This window comes from Ovis aries, chromosome 1 (assembly GCF_016772045.2).
Source record: "Ovis aries strain OAR_USU_Benz2616 breed Rambouillet chromosome 1, ARS-UI_Ramb_v3.0, whole genome shotgun sequence".
Taxonomy (NCBI): Eukaryota; Metazoa; Chordata; class Mammalia; order Artiodactyla; family Bovidae; genus Ovis; species Ovis aries.
Genome location: NC_056054.1, coordinates 494,532 through 517,104, shown reverse-complemented (window position 1 = coordinate 517,104; position 22,573 = coordinate 494,532). Strand labels below are relative to the sequence as shown.

The window sequence follows — 22,573 nt, the reverse complement described above, 5'->3', positions numbered from 1 at the left end:
TTACCACCGAGCCACCAGGGAAGCCAGGAACACACACAAAACCAAACTGATGAGGTTTACGCGTTCTCTTTGATTTTGTTCCCAGTGGCAAAAGCTGGGAGTCCACCCCAAACGGTCATCACCTAACACCTTACGTCCCAGGGTCAGGGCACCACCTTACAGTGGTGAAGAGTGAGTTCACAGTCCCAACAAAGCCCACGGCCTCCTGTTCGTCAGTGACGGGACACCGCCGAGTGAAGCATGGCGCACAACTGTCAGAAGGGCACGTCGGAGAGGCCGAACCACGGAACACCTCGCTCTCCATTCTTCCTTAACTTCAAAGAGAGAGAGTTAGAGCGAGGACGACGCGTTCTCAAGGCATCAGAACCCACACCCCGTCTGCTAAGAAGGGAGCCCTGAGGGGCAGAACCACTTCTCAGACGTCACTCACCTCAACCAGAGTCTCAACAGCGGCAGAAACTGCCAAACGAACACCACCTTTTCAAAACTGGTTTCGAACTCTACACTTCCACGGCTGTCTCGCCCGCTCTGGCCTCTCCTGGTGCTGAGGGGCCGGGCCCTTCTGGGGGCAGCAAGTGCTGCGCTGGGCCATCTCCCCCAGGCCGTCTGCTGTGGCAACCTCAACAGCAGCGCTCTCCAGGGGTCCGGGGGGCCTCCCGAGGGGCAGGGAGGTTGCCAGGCAGGCGGTGCTCCCCAGGCACCTGCGCGCGGCCTGCGCTCCCCAGGAGCACACGCCCAGGGTCTGCAAGATGGACGTGGGGGGCTGGGGCAGAGCCCTCCTTCTCTAACCCTAGCCGCCCAGGCCACACGGTACCCGGGGGGCGGGAGGGGCCCCCCTCCGCGTCTGTGCCACGAACTGCCCCGGAGCACACTCCAGTTTATGCAGCAGAGCCAACGCTGCACGCAGACAGCCTCTGACCAAAGTCGTTTCCTCCCTCCACAAAGAAACCAGCAGCAGCCTGGGCCAGGCCGTCCTGTCCAGAAGCTGGGAGCGGGGGTGCTGACCTGAGGCAAGCAGACACTGCACCCTGCCCGCCGAGAGAGCGGCTGCCACTAGGACACAGGGCCCTCCCCGCAGATCTGGGCCGAGGCTACTGCCCCACCTCGGGAGCTCGGTCCCCACGCTCAGCCCTGCCCCAACCAGCTGCCAGAAATGGAGAGAAAGCGAAGGAGCAGATAAAGGTGGGAAGCACAGAAATCAGGCCGCAGGACACTCGGCTTCCGGGCTCCAGCGGCCCGGGCGTGAGCTGACCTGCCACACAGAAGGCTGAGGAGGCTGCTCCAAACCCTTCTGTGCAGGCAGAGCCCACACCAGCGCCACCAGGGGCAGCGGTGCCTGCGAGCCTTGAAAGCTGCCACAGCCTGCAGCAGCCCCTGCAACTCAGCAAAATGAGTCAAGGACACGGTGCAGAAGCCACACTGTCCTCCGTCAGGTCACCCCTCCAAACACACAGGGCGCCGGGCGGGCTTCTCCTGCAGCCCAGATGAAGCTGGGGATGGGGAAAACCAAGAGGCGGTGACCCTGGAGCCTGTGGAGTCCCGAGGTGACGTCGGGGGCAGCCACGGGTGGTGGAGCTGGGCGGCAGCAATGGAAGGTGGGAAGACGAGCCCAGCAGAGTGAGAGCTGGCCCGACAGGGCACTGCATGTCCCTGCAGGCGCAGGCCCTGTGCGCTCAGTGGCTTCAGGCCTGGGGACCCTGATCTGTTCACTTCCTCCCAGAAAATCTACTGACAGGTATGCACTTTGTGAAAACAAATGCCTGACAATGGACTCAATGATAATCAAAATTCTAAAGGGCACAGGACAATTTTCCAGTGTCTCCTTCGAGGGAAAATGCCTACCTTGCTGCAGAGGCCTGGCTGGCCCCAGCCCTGAACGCTCTATCACCTCTGGAGACCCTGAGAGGAAACACCAGGTAAGTTGTCAAGGGTGAATGTTTAAGCGTGCAAACTTCTGAGAGGACCAGGGCAGACCCTGAACCCTTGCGGTGTGCCCCTCCCTGGCCTGCAAAGGGAGTGGACACTGGTGCCCGCCCTCTGGTGTCACTGTGAGGATTACGGGAGCTCACGCGCGGACGCCTAACCCAGTCTGGCAGAGCAAGCTGGGGGATTTTCTGTTACCAGGGCCTCCTCGCCGGCTCTGACAGCAGGGCTCCGGCAGTGCACACGGCGTGGCCTTAACTCAGCCACGCTTCCGTCTTCTTTTTCTTAATTTCTTTTAATTTTTTTAATCTTTTTTTTTTTTTTCTTTTAATTCAGTCACTCTTGCCAGGGGCTTCAACCCCCAGGCTCCTCTCTCCTCGACTGAAAAACCAGACAGCACATTAAAAAGCAGAGACATTACTTTGCCAACAAAGGTCTGTACAGTCAAGGCTATGGTTTTCCCAGTGGTCATGTATGGATGTGAGAGTTGGAACATAAAGAAAGCTGAGCACCAAAGAATTGATGCTTTTGAACTGTGGTGTTGGAGATGACTCTTGAGAGTTCCCTAGACTGCAAGGAGATCCAACCAGTCCATTCTAAAGGAGATCAGTCCTGAATATTCATTGGAAGGACTGATGCTGAAGCTGAAACTCCAATATTTTGGCCACCTGATGCAAAGAACTGACTCATTTGAAAAGACCCTGATGCTGGGAAAGATTGAAGGCAGGAGAAGGGGATGACAGAGGATGAGATGGTTGGATGGCATCACCGACTCAATGGACATGAGTTTGAGCAGGCTCCGGTAGTTGGTGATGGACAGGGAGGCCTGGTGTGCTGCAGTCCATGGGGTCGCAAAGAGTCGGACATGACTGAGCAACTGAAGTGAACCAAGCTACTGAAACACCCCATGACATCTGGGTGTGCCTGTACCCCTCACCCTCATCAACTAAAATGTTCATGTTTATTTTTCACATCTGTAGGGAAAATATGATTTTAATGTCATCTTCGATCATGAGCAACTGAAATCTTGCTCTGCACATTGCCATGTGAACTTCTTGACTGTGGAGACTGACCTGTTCACAGCCTCCATCCACGCTCCTACCAGGGTGCCTGAGCACACGTTTAAGACAAGGAAAAATGCACAGCTGGGCTCCAAGCGACAGAGCAAACAGAGTAGGAAATGTGAGCAAGACTCGAGCTGTAGCTAAAACAGCGCTGCGAAAGGGTGCCCAGACAGAAGCAGTTAGGAAACACTATCAAAAAAGACCATTTTTTGTTTTGTTTTGCCTGTCAGGCCTCTTGGCCGAAGGCAGTGGCTCCCCCGCTCTGGAAAAGGGAACGTGAATCCCTGCCCTGGGGACGCCAGTAACAGCAGAGTGTTGGGAAGCCACTCTGCAGGCAGGGGAATGAAGTTCCGACACAGCCATTGCTAAGGTCCTGGCCTTCTCCTCTCACTGGAGGCCCCTTAAAGACAGGAAGCCAGGCAAGTCTGGGAGGTATTCTTCCGGAGAATCCAAAGAGACCTGCACAAGCCAACAGGGCGCTGTACAGAATGGCCCAGCCAGGTGCCTCCACAGTGCGTGCCACAGGAAGCAGACCCCAACCAACCCCGATGCCAGGGTCCCTCTGACATGTATGCAGGCAAGCAAAGTTCACTGGAGATCCCAGAAAAGGCTCTAACCCCCTGAAAGCCAAAACCCCAACACAAAAAGCAACCAGAAGCAAGTGGTGACTTCAGGGAAAACTCTCCAACGTCCTCAGAGAGATCAGAGGACATCCAGGAAACAAACAGAGGAGGGGCTACAAGACACAGAAAGGTGGAGAGAAGCGCTAAGAGAGTGAGGAGAGCTCAACAGGAGGGCCACAAGAATGTTTCCAGAGAGAGACGGGAAGCCTAAGGAAGTCAGACTGCCAATCCAGAAGGCCCAACAGTTGACTTCTAGAAAGAAGCGTGAGAACGGAGAGAAATCTACTCCATTGAGAAAAACACCCAGCACCGAAGACCAGAAGTTTCCACAGTAAAGGGGCTCAAAGGGCCGGCAGGACATTAGACGAAAACAGACTCCAAGGGCCATCACTGCACTGGGTATTCTGCATTCCACACAAAATCCTGCAAGCTTCAAGAAAACACAGTCAGACACACAGGCTGCGAACACTTCAAGGGTGACACTGAGAAATGGAAAATGGGGGCAACCGATGTCCAACCTCTCACTCGAGTACAAGGGCCGAACAATGCACTCCAGATATCCAGGCTCTCAAAATTTATTTGCCAGCCAATTCCTTGAGGAAGTGCTCCATCAAAATGGGGGCTGGGGGGGGGGGGATCAAGAATGAGAAAGACAGGGGTTCCAGGAAACTGAAAGCAGTGAGGCCTGCAGTGAGGTTCCAGCAGGCAGGAGGCGTGGGCCAGCAGAGCCTGACCAGGTGAAAGACGGGGTCCCCTGAAGGAGGTTTAGACAACTGGTGACCTGGGGGCTGAATGCTAGCGGCAAATACACAGAAAGCTAAGGAAACAACCAAAACCACTCATGTGAACTTTAAGGAAAACAAAAACTCCAGAAGTGCCATTATACCATTTGGCACAGCTGTTAGCAACATGCCAGTAGTCATAAAGACTAAACACCCAACAAACAGATTAAAGGGGCACCTACTGCGGGCATTGTCTGTGCAGCAAAGGCAGAGGGGCAAATGAGAACAAGAAATGGTGCGCCTCCTGGTAAGTGAAGAGACGATGTGTGGGACAGGGAGGGAAGAGAAGTGAGCGAGCCAGTCAGGCATGGATGTGAGAGGTGGCATCACAGACAGGTGTCCTGGAACACGAGGCAGCTGGAATGAGGTGGATGAACCTAGAGCCTGTTATAGACGGTAAAACCAAGTCAGAAAGAGAAAAACAAGTATTGTACACTTACGCAGACACACATATAGAATCTAGGAAAATGGCTCCAATGGGCCTATTTGCAAGGCAGGGACAGACACAAAGAGGCAGAGAACAGACCTGTGGCGCCTGGGCGTGGGGAGGAGTGGGCAGGGCAGAGAGGAGCGCTGAAATATACACTGTATGTTATACAGCTAGTTTGCCGACAGTAATTTGCCAACAAAGGTCTGTATAGTCAAAACTATGGTTTTTTCCAGTAGTCATGTATAGATGCGAGAGTTGGACCATAAAGAAAGCTGAAGAACTGATGCTTTTGAACTGTGGTGTTGGAGAAGACTCTTGAGAGTCCACTGGACTGCAAGGAGATCAAACAAGTCAATCCTAAAGGACTGATGGTGAAGCTGAAGTTCCAACACTTTGGCCACCTGATGTGAAGAGCCGACTGATCAGAAAAGACCCTGACGCCAGGAAGGATTGAAGGCAGGAGGAGAAGGGGACGACAGAGGATGAGATGGTTGGACGGCATCACCGATTCCACGGACATGACGTTTGAGGAAGCTCCGGGAGATGGTACAGGACAGGGAAGCCTGGTGTGCTGCAGTCCATGAGGTTCGCTAAGAGTTGGACACGACTGAGCGACTGAACAGTAACAGAAACAGCTGGAGGGAAGTTGCTGTGTGACACAGGGAGCCCAACCCTGTGCTTCGTGACAACCTACAGGGGTGGGTGAGGGCCTGGGAGGGGGCGCAAGAGGCAGGGTTACATGTATACTCACTTATGGCTGATTCACACTGCTGCTGTTGCACGGCAGAAACCAACAACACTGTAAAGCAATTGTCCTCCAAATAAAAATAAATTTAAAAAATGAAAAGACAGGTGTTCTGCAGGGGAGGACACATGATCAGAGGAAGGAAACTGATAGGTTTTCTTTCTTTCAAGTCTTTCCAGGTTTATTTGATCTTTTAAAAGGTGCATGAAGATATAATCCTGGTTTGAAGTAAAATTAATTTCTAACTTTAAAAACCATGAGTGCCAATAAGCAGTACTAAGGGAGAGCATGAACGGCCCATGCACAACTGCCAGGCTGTCAGCCAGCGTCAGCAAGACGACTAACAGTGTGCCCAGGCAAGTCTGGCTCATCAAATGGCATCAACCAACGCTAATGCGCCTGGTAAACAGCAGCTGACTGGAAATATCACCCTTAAAATTCTCTGATATTAAAATACAAAAAGGTAAAAAGAAATGAAAATCTTACTTCAGCTTGAAACAACTTATATAATCAAGTTTTCAAATGGCATATACATAAAAAACCTTACTTCTTTTTTTGGTCTTCAAACGCTCAATGCTGTGGCACTTTCACGACTCAAGAGAAAAGCCACATTGAGCTTCTTTCTATACTCGATCAGGAAGTTTTACAACATGTACCTTGGACTTTTCGCTACCAAAATTCAGCAACTGGACTTGAGCTGTGTGCTCTGCTTCTTCCAGGAGCCAGGTTACTTCTTCACAGGAAAAGGAAGACCCTTTCTCTGATCATTAGCTCTGTAAGACGAATGTGTGCTGAATGGGCCATACCAAATATATAGGTACTATAAAGGGTCCTCGTCATTAACAGTGAATCCGTGCGATCCACTCGTGACTAAACACCACCAAGTCATCTTGGTGGACACTCATCAGTTGAAATCCTGTCCAAGTCAGAGTGTTCACCAACCCTGTGACACCAAGTCAGAGTGTTAAAACCAGCAGCATACCAAATTTGCAACCTCTTGAGGGTATGCCACCTCAAATACCAGTTGCTTGTCCCCTTTGCATAAGCTAGTCCCTTCTAGCACAGTTCACCTGGAAAAACTCCTATTCATCTTCTAAACCCCAGTTTCAGGACAAGGTTCTTTGTGAAGATTTTCCAACAGGCAATCCCTGCCCCCTTTTCCTATCCATGAAAGTGAAAGTGCTCGTTGCTCAGTTGTATCCAACTCTTTATGACCCTATATGAACTGCAGCCCACCAGGTTCCACTGTCCATGGAATTTTCCAGGCCAAGAATACTGGAGTGGGTTGCCATGCCCTCCTCCAGGGGATCTTCCTGACCCAGGGATAGAACCTGGCTCTCCTGCATTACAGGCAGGTTCTTCACTGTCTGAGCCAGCAGGGAAGCCCCTTTCCTACTCCATACCTTGTCCGTACTTCCATTGCCACACTTAGAACACTGTAACCTACTCCTTAACAAGGCGATCTCCCCTATTAGACCACAAACTGCCTGAGGAAGAGAAAACAAAGGTCTATGTCCTCCTTACTACGCATCCTCAGAAACCTTAAGAGTATGGCACAGTGCCATTTCCAGTAAGTTTTTTAAAAATATTTTCTACCCTTGAAGTAGTCATGAGGTGAAAGTCAAACCACCAGAAACCCCAAACAACAAAACCCAAGGAGAAACTAAATACTTGATGGTTCAAGAAGAAATTCTCCCATCAGGACGGTGAGAGGTCAGCCTGGCCCCTTAGAAGGCACGCTGTGACAAGGATCCAGCGGGGTCTCGAGTGCCCAGGAATGAGGGCCAGCGACATCTTAGGAGCGCTTTCCTTCACTCAGGTGACCTCAGTCTGATTAGAGAGGAGGTAAGCCCCGAAAGGGCGTGACAGAGCGGCACTAACAGCAGTTACAGGCAAGTTTCATCTTCGCTGTTTCCAATGGCTTTCAAATGTCCTTCAAGACTTGAGGGGGTACGCTCAGTTTTCTCCAAACCTAAAACTCTCGTGATAAGCGGGTGGTTGATGTCTCAGATCCGGAGAACTGGGAGTTCAAACAACAGAAGCCACTCTGAACCAAATACCTTCTCAACTACTTTAGGACTCTAATATAAACCGTACATCTTGAGCTTAGCGTGGCGGTGCTTCGTGCTCAGAGTCATCAAACACCACCCTGAGCACTAGACTTCGTCCAACGTCCCATTAGCCCAGGTTGCTCCCAGAAACCTACATGGAGCTTGTTCTGCAGAAGAGCACTACCGGCTGCCTCAGACAAAACCCTAACTGTGACGCACCCTGTCGTAACAGGGCCTCAGAAAGCCAGCTGCAGAGAAAGCGCCCGTCCCGTCGTGTCCTGCTGCGGACACCGCCGCAGGTGCAGGCGATCCTGAGGGCAGCCGAGGACAAGAACCGAGGACCTCAAGGGTAAACCACCCTGTTCCTGAGGATTCCGCTAAGACTCATCCGCATTCCTTCGGACGGTGCTTAGTAAGACACAGAGGCCGGCCTTCCACCGGTTTTACGTGGCGCCAGGACGCCACGCAGGGGCTGCCCTTCCCGTCCCCTGAGTGGGCCGGGAGGGGAAGCCGGGCCCTGAGCGCTTCACTTTTCAAAGACGTCTCGTCCGGACGCCCTTTGGGCACAAGCACCTTCCGGCTCCCCGCACCGCGCGGGCGCCCAATGGAAACTCCAGAGTCGTGTTTAATGACAGTTGAGGCATTCGCGCCCAGCCTCCCGGGCCTGCAGGTCGCGGGAGCCGGGGTAAACCGGCCAGACACGGCTGGCCCCCGCCGGGCACGTGGCCCTCCCGCCCCGAGCCGCGCAGCCGCAGTGGGCTTGGAGGAGCCCCCAGGCCTCACCTAGCGAAAGGCGGGGGCCGCCGGCCCACCCTCCCTCCCGTCAGGAGCGGGCCCCAGCCCTGGGCTCAAGAAGGCCACGTCCCCGGGGACGGGCGCCCAACTCTATGGTCCGCGTAGGCGCCGCAGGCCCACGTGACCCCGCGGCAGCCAATGGAGGCGCGGGCCCGACCACCGAGACGACGGCGGCCCGGGGCTAGAGCAGCCCGGCCGGGCCGCTCGCCATCCCTCCCCGGCCCAGCTCCGGCATTCCCTGCTCGGTGCTGCCGCCATCTTCCCGGAGGAGAGACTCAGATGTGAAAGGTCCCCCCTCCCCGTGGTCGTTCCGAACTCTTACTGCCACCTGCCCTCCCCCCGTCCGCCTCTCTCCTCCTCTCTGGTCACTAAGCTCCATCTAAAGAAACTCTCTTCCCCTCATTCTAGTTATCCACAAGGCAAAGTGTTACATTACCTGTTCCTCTCTTATCAGTGTAAGGAAATCAAGCTCATAACGTAGGAACTGTGGCGAAACAGGGACGAGCCGCCATCTTGGTAAAGGAGAAGAGGCTACGCTTGACCTCCCCCCCACCCCCCAGCCTCTATATGGCCAACCGCCGTGGGAGGGGCACGGCGCCTGCGCAGAGGCGGAAACGGGGGAGGCCGGGGCTGCGCCTGCGCACTTGGGAGCTGGAGGGAGGGGCGGGGAGGAAAGCGTTGGCAAGGAGGCGGGGCGGCGTGATGACTCAATCCGCCCGCGCGCGCGGCGGGGCGGGGCGGGGCGCGAGCGCGCGGCGGGCGCTGGGCGGGTCTGCAGAGCGGTCGATTGGTCTCAGTTCTTCGGCGAGGCGGCGGTGAGTGTGTCCCCGTGGGGCCCGGCCGCCTTGGGAGGCGCGAGCTGGGGGCCGACGCCCGCTCCGGGCCGTGGTCGCTCCGGAAGACACGCGGGCGGAGGAGGGGCGGCCGGCCTGGGCTCCTGGGCCCTCTCGACTCCCCGGCCTCCGCCCACCTCCCCGGATACCCGCCCCCCGGCTACCCCCGTTCCCCGGATCTCCCCCAGCTTCCCGGATCTCCCCGGGCCTTCCCCATTCTCGGGTCTTCCCCCCTCTCCGGCCCTCTCCCGCTCCCCGGGCCTTCCCGCTCACGTCTCCCCTAGCCTGTGCGGGTCCCCGGCCCTTCCCGCCCCCGGGGCCCTGGCGCGGGCGGAGGCGGCGGGGTGTGTCCGCGGGGAAGCCGAGTGGCCCTCGCTAACCCCGGGGGAGTTGTGCGGGGCGTGGTCAGCAGTGGGGCCGGGGCGCCGGGCGCTCGCCGGCGGACGTAGTCCGGAAGGGACGGTGCGGGTCGGGCCGACGTGGGCGCTTCCCGCTCCCGCCCGCCCCGGCCGAGAGGAAGCGCGCGAGGCGCCGGCCGCCCCTCCGCTCGGCGGTGGACGGGACTGGGGGGAGGAGGCCCGTGCAGCGCGGACTCCGGGGGCGGGCGGGAGCGCCGTGGCGGGGGGGAGGGGGTCGGTTCTCCCGCGGGCCCGAAGTGGGGCCGACCTGTGGCTCCGTAAGGCCCAAGGGCCGCCGGTTGGCTTTCCGCCCAGTTTTCGTCTCCCCCACCTTGTCTGGGTCCCCTAGACGTACACACGGGCCCCTCCACGCTGAGTTGTTACTTCCAGCTGTCTGCCCTGGTACAGAGCTTGCCTCGAGTCTGGGGCCGCTTGTTTCCAGCGTTCGCTGCCTGGTACTGGCTTTGTTGTCCCGGACTCGGCCCGGATTAGACTTTCCCCGAAGGAGGTGTTGGCCCGATTTCAGCCTCTGCTGCTCCGTGTGGTCGCCGTTCTGCGAGGGGCAGGGGCGCGGACCTGCCCAGCATTACTCGTTGCCTGGCACGGTGACCCGCACATAGCCGACTTTCGGAGCTCTCTCGAACGACGCAGATCCTCACGATACCTCCAGACAAATTCAGGGCCCAAAGGGGCCCCGCCCCCGCCCCCACCGCGTCCTCGGGAGAGCTGATAGCGGCTAGCGGCGGTGCCGGTGCGGGGTCGTGCAGGCCCACTCCTGTTGGTAGGCTGAGGTTCTCCTTCCGGTTTCGGTAGCTCCCGCTCAGGCTTTCTTTTGCATCGTGCAGCCTCCTAACTCTCAATGAACCTTGCCACTGATCTTCTCCACGTTAACTTTATCATAATTTTTATTTTATTTTTTTCATTTTTCTGTCCAATTTGCATTCTGACAGTTCTTAAACTAGCAGAGTGACCTACGGAAATGGGGATAGGACCCATAGGCACGAACCTTTCTGTGTGGTCTTTAATAAATGTGATTCAGGCCCTTTTTGTACCCAACTCAAAAAACAAAAACTGCTGGAAAAGAAAAAGTTGGTTTTGGCTTTTTTTCCAGGGAGAAAAGAATGTGAAAAGTCATCTGGAGGCAGAATTGGGATGAAGCCATTTTTGTAGTCTTAGTTGTCTCATTTTGTGCTAATAGCCGTACTGTCATTAGAGAAAAGGAATTTGATTGTGGGGTGCTGCTGTTGTGCAGTGAAGAGCGTTTGTGGTGTACTGTCAGACCCAAAGGCTGAATGCTAAGTGTTCCAGGGGCTCTGCATGAGGGATTACAGACCCTGAGGTCCTACATTGCAGGGCCATTTGTACATTAGGGTAATGTATGGAACTACAAGGATGACATGTCAGTGAAGGGTGGTTTGGGGTGGTCCACTGACACACACACACGCCACTGAGCAAAGCAAGTTTATGTTGCCGAGAAGCGAGCTTTAGCCATCTGTTTTCTGTCTCCATTTGCTTTAGAAGAGTTGACTTCTTCTGTGTGTTGGCGTGCTATTCCTGTCTGGAAGAAGGAAGCCGTGGGTCCAGGAGAGAAGAACTTTAAGCAATTTCTGTTATTTAGAATGAGTTCAAAAAATTTTCCTTTAACTGAATTTCTGAGGTTTGGGGATCTGATTAATATTCTTCCAAGGTTTAAACTAATCACAGTGCTTGGCATTTTTTGTGTTGCTGGATTGAGACTTTCTCACTGATAAGCAGGTAGTTAAGTTCAACAGAAGAATGTTGAACTTCTTTCAACTTTCATCTTAGAGAGAGTAATCAGTTAATAACAAACTGTTGGAAAGTCATAGTGCGTCCAAATTGTATATCAGGGGAAAAAAATCCTTAGTATTGTATGAAAGAAATGCGTTGTGATAAGAGAAACTTGGTAGAATTGAAAATTAGACAAATGATTTTTAAGAATTCACATCCTGTTCCAGGTAGTAGTCGTCTCATTTTCCCCATGTCTGTCCATCAAGACGAGTCTTAGTGAGAGGTGGCCGGTAGGGGTGATGGTCCCCTTCTTGCCTGTGGGGCAGCCCAGTCCTGGGCTCACGTGTGCTCCAGGTTCAGTGTTGTCAGGGTGCTGCCTTGAAGTTGGCCAGAGCACAGGCGGGGGCCCCGAGTTCTGGGAGGGCGGGCCTGCGGAAGCTCCGGAGAGACTGGGCAAGAGTCCTCGGCCATTCGGGGTCGGCTTGAAGCAGGTGTCTGTGACAGCTGGTCTTCCTATCTGTCCTCAGGCGTTCATTCTTCAGGTGAACTTGAAAGCCATTTTATCCAGTCCTTACAGGAAAAAAACATCATTAGGGAGTCCACCTGGGATTAGACCACGTTTGCGTACTAATTTAGGAAAATAAAAATGAATCGCTTCTGCGAGGGCTGCTTTCTTTCTAGATTTGTTCCCGCACTTGCTCTGTTTCTCCTCTGTTGCCAGTGGCATCCCCTCGCCCCTGCCATTCCCCTTTCTCGGTGTTCAGCGCTAGCACAGGACAGAACTTTTTAGAACTATCTAGTATTCATAATCAGGGATGGGAACAGCGGCTGAGGGGATATTTGAGGGTGTTATGTGGGGTTCTATTTTTGTATATGTCTGGAATTTTTCATAAGTGTTTTAAGACAGCTATGGTGGTAACGGGCATCCCTTCCTAATTAGTGGTTACAATTTAAATAATTCAGCATCTACTGTTTAGAGATCTGAAAGGTATGAAGCAGCTTCCTCGCTTAGTGGTTTTATTAGAGTTTTATCACCTTGATCTTCAGCATGTATTCACATATGGTTTTCTCTAATTTGTTGTAGCAGCTTGCATTAATAGCTGCTTTTGGTCCATTTCTGGCTTATAATTGCTAGCAAGTATTTCATTGAGGATCTTGCATTCATATTCTTGAGTGAGATTGACCGACAGCCAGCCCACTTGCTCACCGTTTCTTCATCTGGGTTTGTTACTGGAGTTGTGCTGTCTTCGTAAAATAAATTGGAGTGCTTCCTCTTTATCCCTAATGGCTCAGGTCAAGGTCACGAGGGCGTTTATCTGTTCAGGTTTGGATGAAATTGAGTTCTGATTCTGTCTACTCGTGGTCCCTTTTTCATCGGTAGGTTCTTTATTCTGCTGTTCAGTGATGTTTGTCTAGTCAGGCTTTCGTTCAGTTTTGGTCATTTACAGTGTCTAAGAAATCATGCTTTTCTTTGGATTTTCAAGTTTGTGGCCATCTTCATACCTGTGGTCCCTGTGACTGTGTTATACCTTCTTTGCAGTAATTTTTTTTTCCTTAATGGAACTTGTGAGTAGTTTGTTTCAGAGAACCAACTTTGGATTTGTTTACTATTCTGTTGGGCTATTTTCCAGTTCTTTATCTTCATTGTTCTTCAGTAATGAAAATGCGTAAACCCGAATCTCCTGAGCCTGTGAGAGCCTGTGCTGCGTCGCGTTGCTTTTGCCTCTGTCTTCTTGCCATGGCTTCCTAGGTGACTTAGGGCTTTGCCTTGTCACCCTGGGTTATCCAGGAATGTTCTGAACAGCCAGGAGTTCCTTTCCGCCTCTGTTTCAGCGAGGGTGACCTGTGGACACTCACAGCAGCAGTCCCCGGCCCGCCTCACACTGTGCTCGCTGGCGGCTGTCCAGCTCTGGGGGAAGCTGTTAGGCCTTCCACCGGGGCTGCACTGCCATTAAGTTCGCAGAGTCTCTGTTCTGTGTGTTTATCTGATGTAAGTGTTCATGGGTGCAGGTTTCTGAATGTTTAATTTTTATAAACTGTTCCTCTTATAAATGCCGCTGCTGCTGCTAAGTTGCTTCAGTCGTGTCTGACTCTGTGCCACGCTATAGACGGCAGCCTAGCAGGCTCCCCTGTCCCTGGGATTCTCCAGGCAGGAGTACTGGAGTGGGTGCCATTGCCTTCTCCGTGAATGCCGCGCTTCCCTTTAAACCCCGCCCTCGTTAATACTAACAGTACCTCTCCCTGCTCTTTGTGTTTGTCCTCGCTTCACGTCTCTTCCTTTGTTTTCAGCATCTTTTTTTCAGCTACTTTTTTTGAAGCGTGTTTCTTCTGTAATGTACCCTGGTTTTCTGGTGTCCCTCCCCGCCACCCCACCCCAACCTGTCTCCTCTTTTAAGGAGAGAATTCACATTTAAACTGATGACTGATACTCTTGAATTTTTCTGTTTCTTTTCCATATTTTTAGTGGCTTGATCAAGTTGGTCTTTCATCTTTTTCTCTTAATTTGGAAGTAAGTTTTTTTTAATGGCTGCCTTCCCTTTTCTTTCATTGTCAGATGCTTGTCTCTCTATTATGTAAAGCAAAGTGTCCGCTGCTTCTTTTGCCAGGACCATCTGAGTTCCATCCGACTGCTCCCTTCTCCCCCTTAAAGATTTCAGCTCTCCGGTCTTACTCCTGCCCCCAGCTCTTAGGTTTTGCTGCAGAAGTTCCATATTTAAAGTTCTGGACTGTGAGCATTGTTCGCCTAGGATGCCCCTTCTATTCAAGAGATCTTAATTTCACTCCTGCGTTACACAGCTCCAGGTGGACCTGGGCTTGCGCTTCTTGGGAAGTGTTTCTTCTGTCACTGTTTTCTTTTATCCATCAGTCCCTCTCAGTCACGGGAGGAAGTCTCGCTGCTAACAAGTACATTTCCTCGCCGTTTACTCTGAGGCCGTCCTCTACCCACGGTCTTTCTCTCTCTCCCTCTCTCTCTCTCTCTCTCTCTCTCTCTCTCTCTCTCTCTCTCTCTCTCTCTCTCTCTCTCTCTCGTTTGCCTTGTACACTACAGTGTCTTGTATTTGGTCTTCCCTGTCACATTTCAAGTCTCTACTGTGACCTTTCATCAATTCAGCTACCACAGTTTGAGTTTGGAAATCATGGATTTTAGGTCCAGAAAGTGTTATTTCGAAAACTGTAATTTGAAGGTCCAAAACTTTGGCTACCAGATGCAAGGAGCTGATTCAGTGGGAAAGACACTGATGCTGGGAAAGACGGAAGAGGTTGAGGGCAGGAGGGGAAGTGGGCAACAGGATGAGATGGTTGGATGGCATCCCAGACTCAGTGGACAGGAGTTTGAGCAGGCTCCGGGAGACGGTGGAAGTCGGAGGAGCCCAGCGTGCTGCAGGCCACAGGGTGGCAGAGAGTCAGATACGACGTAGTGACAGAACAGCAGCTTGCATCTTCATCACAGTGCTGCGGCTTTCTTGGTTCCGATCGTTCTCCCTCTCAAGCTCATCCGGGAGGCCGGGAAAGAGGGCACACTGTCGGGGGCCCCAGCTTCCTACCCTGGAGTCCTCACACCCACGATCTGTTCCCAGGCACTTCGACGACTCCTTTCTGGTTCTTCCTTCCGAGGGGCCCTTCATCTCCTGCTTCTCTGCTTGCCCAGCACCCCTGCTGTCTTGTAGGTTGGCGCCTGCTCTGCTGCCTCGGCTGGAGTGCTCTGGGCAGCCTGGATGGAGCTTTGCCTGTCTCCTTGGTCAGCAGTGGTCCTTCCTGTGTGCGCTCGATTCACCCAGCGTTCCCCCACTCTCGGTGGGGATCGGCCCTAGGAAGACGCGCCTTCCAGCCGCCCCCTCCCCTCTGGTTGGCTTTTCAAGGGCACCTGAAAGGGAGAGCCCAGGCTCTGCCCTTGTCTTCTGTGACATCGTGCCCGGGAATTAGAGTTACAATTTCTAACTGTCTTAACCTCACTTCACCATTTTTTCAGGGCTGGTTGGACCATTTCCATTCAAAAAGGAAACTTTGTGCTGTATTCAGGAATGAATATATCCATCTGGGGGATATGGAGGGTCAGGAAAGTGAAGGTTTTCTAAGCGCCAGAAAGAATCAGATGGGAGGGCATTCACATCTCTGACTTTTTACCAAGGCTGGCCAGCACAGTCCCTGTCTCCCAGGGTTCAAACCTCAGGCACCTTCGGTCCTTTCTCCTTTACTTATAAGCGTAGCTGCTGGCTCTTTGTGTCCCAGGATCAGAGTTTAGTCTGCGGAGCTCAGGCACCCTCCCCAGCAGGCAGCAGGAATCTCTTCCGTGTGCAAAGTTTTCAGAGAAAGAAAGGAAATCACACAATTCCAGAGGTTGTGGGACTTTGTCTTTTTTTCCTACTGCATATCTAGTGCCTGATGTATAAGCAGTAGTAAAAAAGGTATTTATTGTTGAGGACATGGAATACATATGTATACATGCATATAAATGGTCACTTTCCATAGCTTAATTTTTTATACCTAACTTATACAATGAGAGGTGAAAATTTCATCATTTCTGGGGAAGTATTTGATGTAATGAGAAGCTGAGTGAAACAAGCTTTTGGCGCCTCGTGTAATTGCATATCAGCTCGTACTGTATTAAATATGTATATGTGTGTGAATGTACTTTTTTTTTTTTAACAGATTGACGAAACTTCATCAACTTCATTAGTAAAGATGTCTAAGGTAAGAGATCATACTTCATCATATATCCACAGTATAAGGAGAAAAACTGCTTTGCTTTCAAGCCTTTTACTGTCAAGGTTTATATGAGTCATTGTATAACTGTGTGATTCATTAAGACAGTCCTAGTTTTCCTGTCATCCTAAAAGGTCTGAGGTATCTTTTTCCAGATTTTCAATATGTTTCTAAAAGCATTAATGATGATCTGTTTAGCCTCCTTAGATTATACCTGGCAGACCATTCAAATAATAATTTTTAAATTGTAATAATTTATCATGATGGAATTGATGGGGTTCTCAGACTTGATAAATTGGCTTATGTCAGCTCTTACAAATTAGCCCAGAGCCCTGAAAGAAGTTGATTCTAAAAGACATGCTGAGAAAAGCAGAATTTGTGGTTAAAGTTGCAAGATTATTGTTTCTCTTTGCCTTTTATTTTTAAGTCTTTGGGTGTTTGTTACTGTGATACAGAAACATCATAGTAATTTTCATTTTTTATATAGGCATCAGTATGGATCTTTGATAAGCGGAAAAGAAAATAATAATTAACCATAATTCCGTTATTCAGAATAACCACTTGTACTGCTACTGCTGCTGCTGCTAAGTCACTTCAGTCGTGTCCGACTCTGTGTGACCCCAGAGACGGCAGCCCACCAGGCTTCCCCGTCCCTGGGATTCTCCAGGCAAGAACACTGGAGTGGGTTGCCATTTCCTTCTCCAGTGCATGAAAGTGAAAAGTGAAAGGGAAGTTGCTCGGTCCTATCTGACTCTTAGCAACCCCATGGACTGCCGCCTTCCAGGCTCCTCCGTCCGTAGGATTTTCCAGGCAAGAGTACTGGAGTGGGGTGCCATTGCCTTCTCCAACCACTTGTAACATTGCAACATTTCTGAATATTGTTTTTATATCTGTGTGCACACACGTGAATATGTTAATATATCTCAAAGGAAACACCATTCTAAATCTTGCCTTTTACGTTTAATAAGTCTCTACCGCTGTGCCTTGCTTGACGTCTGATAAGTCTCTACCGCTGTGCCTTGCTTGACGTCTGATAAGTCTCTACCGCTGTGCCTTGCTTTACGTCTGATAAGTCTCTACCGCTCTGCCTTGCTTTAGGTCTAATAACTCTACCGCTGTGCCTTGCTCTCCTGCCGTGGTCAGGAAGCCACAGCCTAGACCCCTCAGTGTTAGCGACCTCGCGGTGCGGCGTCCCCTCGTGACAGGCCGTTGAGGGGCTCTCCGAGGGCCTCTCTGTCTTCTTTCTCTCCGTCTGGGGGGTGGGGTTCCCAGCATGGCGCCCCTCGGTGGCCTGCCTCACCCCTGGCTCCACTCTGGGGAGCTGGGCCTGCGCAGGAGACAGGGCTGCTTCCTGCTTCTCCTGAAGCTGCTCTTGAGCTGAGTTTGATGGATGAAACCACTGTCAGTTGGGCCTTACTTTGTAAGTTTGACTGACTTTCCTTTCACTCTATGGACAGTTTCTCACGTCAAGATTGAAATGGTACTGAGATGAGTTAATGTATCTTTGGTGTGTTGCTTAACAGAAATGTTATTTTAGGTCAGCGTGTAGGTATGAAATGATACTGGATTGGTCTTTTAAATGGTGTTAAGCTTTCTGATAGCAGTGACTCTTTGGAAGTATTGATTTATGTGTATACTTTTTGATTTGTGAACACTAATGATATCTATGTTTGTCACAGGTTTAATAATGTGTTAAAAGCAACTAATAAGGTGTTTAATTGTTCTTTTTTTAGCAACAACCAGCTCAGTTTATAAATCCAGAAACTCCTGGATATGTTGGATTTGCAAACCTTCCCAATCAAGTTCACCGAAAGTCAGTGAAAAAAGGTTTTGAATTCACACTGATGGTGGTTGGTAAGAGACTCACTTATGCCCTCGGGTTGTTGAATCTGGGCGCCTCCCTTTCCCACCCTTGGGTGTGACAGTGTGGCCTCCAGAGCCATGGGACTCCTCTGCGGACAGAATCAAACACCTGGAGAATTTGGGGGAAATTCTCTAGAGGATTTTCCTGGAGTGCAAAGGGAAAGCTGCCCTGCCATCCCCTCGTTTGTGTGCAAGGAGAGGGTGTGCTCGCTGTGACAGCCTCTGAGGCCCCCCGCCCCATCGGCCTTTCTGGTCCCTCCCCCACAGGGCAGGGCTTCCCCGGGCAGCCAGTGGGACGTTGCCAAATGAGGACACGTGACCTAGAGAGACTGGCCTGTGCCTCGCTTTCTCTGAAGCAGTCCCTCGGGGGACAGTCAGTACCTTATGGAGAAGTCCACAGGCAAGGCACTGAGGCTCCCGTCTCAGAACCGTCCTTGCTCCAGTTAGGCCTGCTGGTGACCACCACTCCTGGCTGACATCACTGTGACCACAGAGAGACCCTCAAGCCGTAAGGACCCACCTTAGATACTCCCCAACTTCAAACCCAGAGAGTCCATGAGATGATGAATGTCTGGTTGGTTTAACCTTCCGAATTTTACAGTAATTTGTTGTACTTTAAAGGTAACATATATTTTAACTAGAAGTGTTTATTTATTTAATACTCATAAAAATGACTCTATAGTTTTTGTGGTAGATCTATTTTAAACAAGGGACAGAACTTACTACGTACATATTTTTAAATGAGTGCGTACAGTCCTTTGAAGTCGAGTGCTTACCTGAAATTTCTTCCCGTTACATCAGATGCATTTTATCATGGATTATGGCATGCATATCAGGTTTTAGTGTATCCAGAGCAAAGTGAAGTTGATGAACAGTTAGTTCTCCTTACTGTATCACTTTGTATTACAGTCTCGATAGCTGCAGAATTCTCCCCAAATGCTAAGATGCCCCTGGAAAACCTTGATGGGGTGGTCACGCAGGAATGGGACAAGCAGTTGTTTCCTAGGATAAACAGTTCACAGATCTGAGATGGAGAAAGAAGTGTGGGACCCTGGGCCCAGAGAAGTGGCTAGCGACGCGTTTGAGGAGCGTGATTACATGACGCTGGTGATCGCGCAGACTCGGGTCTCTACTCGGGAGAGAGATGCGGCGCAGCCCGGGACACGGGTCCGTTGCTTCGCTCAAGTCAGGCCGTCACTTGTATTTCCGGCCCTGGTGGAATAACTCGGGTTGACAGACTTTCCGCAAAGGGTCAGACAGTGAGTATTGAAGGCACCGTGAGCCTCACAGCTTTTGGTGAAGCTGTTTAGTTTGCGAGCTAGTGGGCTGGATTTCCCGGAGCACTGTAGTTTGCTGAATCGTGAAATGACTATACCAGACCAGTCCTCCTGGTGTGAATAACCAGATGGCTGGGCAAGATGCATGAAACAGCCCTTTTAAGACTTTGAACAGGAATGCAGTACTTGGATCCTTGAGAGAAGGAAAAAATTATATGAACTGTAAAGGTATCCCAACTTGCTGCCAGCCGCCTGCCCTTCCCCAGGGAGGAGTGAACCAGAGCAAGTGGTCTTGGCTGAGGAAGACCACAGTTCAGAGGCTGAGGCCCCAGCAGAGTTCTGGAGACAAGGCCACCTCCCTTCGCCTCTGCGGGGGTTCCCTCTCACCTGGGGCTGCAGGTGGTCCGCGTGCGGGTAGAGGGCGGGGAGCTTCCAGGAAGTCCGGTAGAACACAGCCACCAGGAAGGAGCGGAGCAGAGCTGGAGGCTGCCTGGAGGGGCGTCAGGAGGCAGTGGAGTCCAGCCAACCAGGGGCAAGAGCGCCTGCAACGCTGAGCAGAGCCCTCGCGTGGGAGCAGGGATAAACTCACGTAAAGGCTGGTCTACACCCTCCCTATAAAAACTTCTAAATGAACCTTAAAAGGATCAAGTTTATTTACAAATGATCCAGCTACTTGCCAGGACAAAGCCTACGACTTATTAAAGGACGTCAGTGTCTGGACATGTGCAGCGTAGCGCACAGTGCTGAGCATCCGGCAGAAAGCTGTTGGGTCTGCAGACAAGGGGGAAGAAAGCAGCCTGTAAGCAGGAGGGAGACCGAGCAGTGGGAGTAGATCCAGAAAAGAAGAAAATGGAACTTGCGAAGATTAAAGTAGATGCAGCACCTGAGATGAAAAATTCTCTGATGGGCTTAACAGATTATTCACTGCAGAAGAAAGGGGATAATGGAAAGCATCCAGAGAACCAGGAAGGATAAATATAAAAGTGCACCAGGACCCAGGACCAGAAGGTGAAAACCACTCATGAATGGGACAATCTCACAGGCAGCCAGAAAAGAGAAGAGCAGCACACACAGAGGGCCAGAGGCAGGAAGGGTCACTGACAGCTCATCAGGACTGACGGAGACCCTGCAGAGGACGGCTTGAAGTTCTTAACAGCCGAGAGTTCTGTGCTCCATCAAAAATCGCCCTGAAAAACAGAAGTTGGAAAGAGAAGATAAAGACATTTTCTTGTAAGTTAGTGGAAAGAGTTGATGAGTATCAGACTACACCATAAGAGAGATGAAATTTTCAGGTTGGCGGAGGAGGGGGAGCGCTGGGAATGGCAGGTGGGGTTGGTAAGTAAGATGTTTCTTTCAGGGAATCCATAGTGTGAAACGTGCACGGGTCAGGTGAGCAGGATCACACAGCGTCAGGGGGTGGATAAAGGCGTGTGGCTGTGAGCTTTCATGACGGGTGAGGTGGCAGAAAGTGCTCGAAAGGGAGACGCTGAGTTACCCGTGCACGCTGTGAACCTCAGAGCGGCCGCTGGGAAAATGAAGATCTGGCTGGCAGCCAGCAGGTTTGTTAAAACAGAATGTAAACAAGTATTTAGTCCAAAAGAGAGTGGAGAAAGATGAAAGCGTAGATGAGAGGAGAAGCAGGGCGGCGTCCGGGGGCGTGAGCGCAGCCCGGCTGGTGTGTGCACGTGGACGGCAGTCCCGCGGTGCCAGGAAGGCCCTTCTGTGCAGAAACCAGCGAGGCGTAAAGGAGCGGGGCCTCATCACGACGCCCCAATCGTAAGAAAGCTGAGGTGCTTTCATTCCTGTCAGAGCAGACTCTACGTCTGCCCCCGAGGAATGCCAAACGTGAGGAACGTCATATCCTAGCGAGAAAGGGGTCTGTTCAGAGCGGCACCATCTTAAATATGCCTGATGCAGGATCTGAGGCGAGAGATACTAACAGGAGTTTCCAGCACTCCTCACAGTAGCTGAGGAAGCAAGCAGAAAGTCAGTCGTGTGGAATGTTTAAATTATACCATCAAACTGTGGCGCCGCTGCCAGGACTGCTGAACAGCTGCAGGGCAGACATCCTGTGAACGCACGTGGAGCGTTCAGCAGAGACGCTCTCCGAGGAGAGTGCCAGGCCAAGCGCTGCCCTGTTACAGGTGGCTGGAGACGCAGACTGACCCCCTCGGGAGCGTAGACTTGACACCTTACTGCGGTGGTCGCGAGTCCTGCGCTGTGGAATCGCTTGCTGCACTCAGTTCCAGCGTGATGCGGTGTCTGCGTGTTCTTCAGGCCTCATGCTGTGCGGCCGTGCAGCTTGTGGGGAAGCGGACCCACTCAGAGCCTTCGTCTACCGCACATTGAAACAGTAGCAAAAACCGCCTCCGTCTACACGTGAACTGGTTGAGAAAAGTACCACACCAGACGAGCCCCTGAGCCCGAGGTGGGAAAGCGGGCCTCGGCAGGGTGCAGCCTGCGCGTTGCTGTGAGCAGGGGTGCTGCCTGGCGGTGGCCTATGGCAAACAGCTGGGTGCCGTGGGGGTGCTCCTTGGGCTGGTTCTGCTGGCTGGACTTGGCTTCTCATCACCTGTAAGAAAGTGTGAGGTTTGTATTATGTGGAAATTGTCCCCTAATATATCCGTTGTGTTGGAACAGATTGTCAGTTTCAAAGCAAATGTCATATAGCAAGACTGACTGTACTTTCTAAACAAAGGGGGTTTTATTGCAGGAATGCATGGTTTAATATGGGAAAGCAGTCACTGGTTCTGAAGGAGAAATACCTGTAGTTAGCAGCACTCTCACTGATAAAAAACTGAGAGAAGGAAGTAAACTCTGCTTAATTACAGATGATGTACTTGTGTATATTAAAATCATCGGAGAGCTACACAGCTACTAGATCAGAATAGCAAGAGTGCAGGCTCCCAGTGAGTATAAAAACCAGCTTTATTTCTGTATGTTACCAACAAGTAGTTTAAAAACAAAGATATAATGTCAAAGGCAATTACATTAATAAAATCTTCTTAAGAGATAGTACCATTTACAGTAATATAAGAGGTACATACTACTGCTGCTGCTAAGTCGCTTCAGTCGCGTCTGACTGTGCGAGCCCATAGATGGCAGCCCACCAGGCTCCCCCGTCCCTGGGATTCTCTAGGTAAGAACACTGGAGTGGGTTGCCATTTCCTCCTCCAACATGCTGCTTAGGGATAACTTAACAAAACGCTAACGTGTGCAGGACCTACACTGCCAATGTGAAGTGCTGCCAGGAAAACCAGGGGAAGGCTGAGGAAGGGTGAACCCTCACCCCTGCCCTGGTGCGCTGGGCTCTGCGGGTGTCCACCCTCCCCAGAT

The 22,573-nt window shown here is 51.6% G+C and overlaps 2 protein-coding genes across 6 annotated transcripts in view; one reads left to right on the top strand and one right to left on the bottom strand.

The window, feature by feature from the left end:
* HDLBP (high density lipoprotein binding protein) overlaps positions 1-9,751 on the bottom strand; it is a 58,922-nt gene extending 49,171 nt beyond the window's left edge. The window contains exon 1 of one of the 3 annotated variants that reach the window (XM_042239347.1): positions 9,520-9,751. The gene's annotated coding sequence lies outside the window, so the exon portion shown is untranslated. Of the gene's footprint in view, positions 1-8,401; positions 8,508-8,849; positions 8,953-9,519 lie in introns of those variants that run through there. The other 2 variants (XM_027966869.2, XM_042239341.1) reach the window with 2 other exon arrangements.
* SEPTIN2 (septin 2) overlaps positions 9,166-22,573 on the top strand; it is a 28,637-nt gene continuing 15,229 nt past the window's right edge. Inside the window, exons 1-3 of one of the 3 annotated variants that reach the window (XM_027966881.2) lie at positions 9,166-9,228; positions 16,044-16,085; positions 17,831-17,951. In XM_027966881.2, the coding sequence (XP_027822682.1) occupies positions 16,077-16,085; positions 17,831-17,951 (130 nt within the window). In that variant the 5' untranslated portion in view covers positions 9,166-9,228; positions 16,044-16,076. Of the gene's footprint in view, positions 11,936-16,043; positions 16,086-17,830; positions 17,952-22,573 lie in introns of all 3 variants that reach the window. The other 2 variants (XM_042239362.1, XM_042239356.1) reach the window with 2 other exon arrangements.